Genomic DNA, 2879 nt, shown 5'->3' with positions numbered 1-2879 from the left:
CATAGCCCTGTACCAGCTACTAGGAAGAAAATTAACTCTATCCCAGCTGAAACCAAGACACCGACCCTTACAGTCCTGCCTCCTGCCTTACCTACAGGTGTGGGGATCCTCTGTGCTCACTCCCAGGAATTTGTTAGGTTATAAATTTTTTTACAAAGCCTAACCACAATGAACGCAAAGACCCAGTGAGGATCAGGGTGGCAATACCAGGTGGAGCAACCAGTAGCCTCAGCAGTGCCAACAGAGCCCAGACCTACTCCCTGTGGTCGTTGGAGGAGAGCAATCAGCCCCAGGCCCTCGGTGAACCCCCCTGAGGAGTCAGTGGGGCCACCCTCTCCCCAGAAGGCCCTGCAGACTAGTGAGGCTGAGCACCTGCAGGGGCGTGGGACTCACAGGGGGCTGCGGGGGAAAAACATTAGGGGACGTTGTAGAACTGCTTAGGAGGTGTTTTAAGGGGGTTGTGGGAACGTGCAAGACTTATTATGGGATATTTAGGGGAAGGATCAAAGGTGGATCTGCGGAGGGAACCAGTGTGAGGGAAAAGGGGAGAAAAGGGGCTGGTCTGCACTGCACCTCCTGGTAACCCCCCCTCAGCCTCGCTGCAGGCTGGGCCTGGGAGCAAGGAGCTGCAGCAACCTCACATCCACTGGACGGGGGCAGGAGGAAACCATCCGGGTGCTGTAGCCACAGGATCTGGCTACCCTTGACAAAACATGATGGAGAAAAATTCACACTGCTCCTTGTGCAAGGACAGATTCAAGGTTTAATGGTAAACCGCTTTGTAGATGCGGGCATGGGATGGGGGGTCAGGCTCATTCACAACAGAAGAATTTCACGTCATTGAGAGCTGTGTCATCCCCCGTTCCCTGGGGTTCCTCCACTTTTGTCTGGAGCCCACAGATGGCCCCAGAGGTGCATTTGTTGCTCCATGGGCCGAAGTGACCCCACGAAAGTCCCCAGCCCTCCAGCGTTGTCCCATCTGAGCAGGCGAACCTCACGTTGTTGGCTGCCGTGTCATCACGCAGGTACTGCCTCTCTTCCACACGCAGCGAGAAGGAAACCAGCTTGTTGCTGGGGCAGAGCTGGGCCTTGGTCCAGTTTCCCCACCTGCCAGAGAAGAAAATAACTTGCCAAGACTTGTTCAGCCTCTGCTATGCTGCAATCAACACCGCAACTCGCCTGGGATCCTGGTAGTCCTGGGGTAGGGGACCTACACAGGGATGGTGCATTTCTATGAGCACCTGTTTCACTCTTCTTCCCCATCACCCTCTAGATGCCTGGCCACCATCAACCCTGGGCTGCCCTGTTGCAGCAGGACCCCTTGGGAATTTCAGCTGCTTGCTTTGTCCCTGTTGCTTAATATCTATATCCTTTTCAAAGTAAGCATTTGAGGAAAAGGAGAAAGTACAGGTTTAAGATCTGCATTTTTTGAACTCTCCTTCATCTTTCAAAGTACCGTTCCCTTCCCTGGGACCAGATCTCTACCCTAAGACCTTCACACTTTGTGGCCAGGAGGACCTCAGCCACCTCCTCAAGCAGGATGGGGAGCCACCTTCACAGAGAGTGTGGGTGCCTATGGAGAAACCATTGCACTGTTTTCCTTCATGCTCCCCAGAAGCTGCTAAGCTGCTGCCCTGAAGGAGGGCGAGAAAGCAAAGACTACTCACCACCCCACAGAGGACTCAATGACTGTGCCGTCCGTGCAGAGCAAGCGGATGCCGTTCAGAGCCGTGTCGTCGCCAAACAACCAAAATCCCTGGTAGGGCTCCACCTTAGAAAAAGGGATGAAAACGGGAGTGGTCAGCACCCTCCCCCATTTAAAAGAAGAAAGGAGGTGAGCCCTCGTGATGAGGGGTGGTAGGAGGCTCCAGGGACAGAGCCAGACACAGGTAGTGCTGCTGAGCAGGGCTGTGAGGCAGCTCCATGGCATTTCTCAGGGAGTCCTTTTCACTGTTGCCCATCTCTGCTTTTTCTCCAAACTGTGGAGCAATTTGGTCCTCTGGATACAGGAACACTTGGTGGCTGCTGTCCTGGGTCATGCCCACACTCTTGCCGAGTGCTGTGACACCCAGAGCTGGAGTGCTGGCAGGTGGGAGTTGTCCCAGCCCCTGGGCAAGGGGCTCTGCAGTACCAGCCCCAGGTCTTTTCTTACCCCATGAACTCCTCTGCTAAGAAATCCCTCCCTGGCAGAGAACCTAGAGAGCTACTCTACGCTAGAGATTTCTTGTTGGTAAGCCTGCGTGACTGATGCAGATACAATACAAACTGCTGCGATGGGACAAATTGTTGTGGCCAGCCCTGCTGAAACCAGAACAAAATAACATCATTTCACAGCAGGGTTTTTTCCCACACAAAAGAAGGAGTGAAACCTTACCTTCACTTCAAATCCCATAGCATAGCCGCTGGGGCAAAATTGTTGGTGCCCCCAAGAGCCCCAGGGGCCTCCGTTGGGCACCATGAGGACGGACTCATATTCCCGTGCATCCATGCCCCGGAGGCAGCAGGAGCCCAGCAGGCAGAGGATGGCCGGGATGAGCAGCTGCATCGCAGGGGACCTGCTCGGCGCCTCACTGCACGGAGGTGATGGCACGGGGGAATTTATGAGCCAGGAGAATTGGTGGGAGTCCTTGGGGAGTGTCAACAAACCCCGTGGGGAGCGCTGGTTGTTGCTATGTACTGCTCCTGTTGACTGCGTGTCCGTTGGTGGTGGGGCCACCCTTGCCAGGCGGAAGGGGTGTCACCGGTGCACGCTGGCCAGGGGCCTTGCAGGGCTGTGAAAACTTGTGGATGTGAGGGAAGGGAAAGGGGCAGAGCTGGGACCACTCCCTGGGAGGGTGCTTTGGTTTTGAGGAGGGTCCTGGCAATGCTGAGAGGAGGGT

General features: G+C 55.2%; 1 protein-coding gene across 1 annotated transcript; it reads right to left on the bottom strand.

Moving 5' to 3' along the window:
* Positions 1–812: 812 nt before the first annotated feature.
* On the bottom strand, positions 813–2545 carry LOC104074498 (vitelline membrane outer layer protein 1-like). Its single transcript, XM_009574638.1, has 3 exons — positions 2375–2545; positions 1668–1771; positions 813–1107 (listed from the first exon to the last, which is right to left on the bottom strand). The coding sequence occupies exons 1-3, from the start codon at positions 2543–2545 to the stop codon at positions 813–815; spliced, it is 570 nt and encodes a 189-aa protein (XP_009572933.1).
* Between the last annotated feature and the right edge of the window lie 334 nt (positions 2546–2879).

Source organism: Fulmarus glacialis, unplaced genomic scaffold (assembly GCF_000690835.1).
Source record: "Fulmarus glacialis isolate BGI_N327 unplaced genomic scaffold, ASM69083v1 scaffold3063, whole genome shotgun sequence".
NCBI classification, from domain to species: domain Eukaryota; kingdom Metazoa; phylum Chordata; class Aves; order Procellariiformes; family Procellariidae; genus Fulmarus; species Fulmarus glacialis.
This window is presented reverse-complemented; position numbering and strand designations above follow the sequence as displayed.

What these genes read in the sequence shown, in the direction of transcription:
- LOC104074498 (XM_009574638.1), bottom strand. Translation starts at nt 2,545, where the DNA reads ATGCAGCTGCTCATCCCGGCCATCCTCTGCCTGCTGGGCTCCTGCTGC. An exon ending in CTATGGGATTTGAAGTGAAG is followed by an intron (nt 1,772 to 2,374) that starts GTAAGGTTTCAC and finishes CCTTTTTCTAAG; the next exon opens with GTGGAGCCCTACCAGGGATT. An exon ending in ATTGAGTCCTCTGTGGGGTG is followed by an intron (nt 1,108 to 1,667) that starts GTGAGTAGTCTT and finishes CTTCTCTGGCAG; the next exon opens with GTGGGGAAACTGGACCAAGG.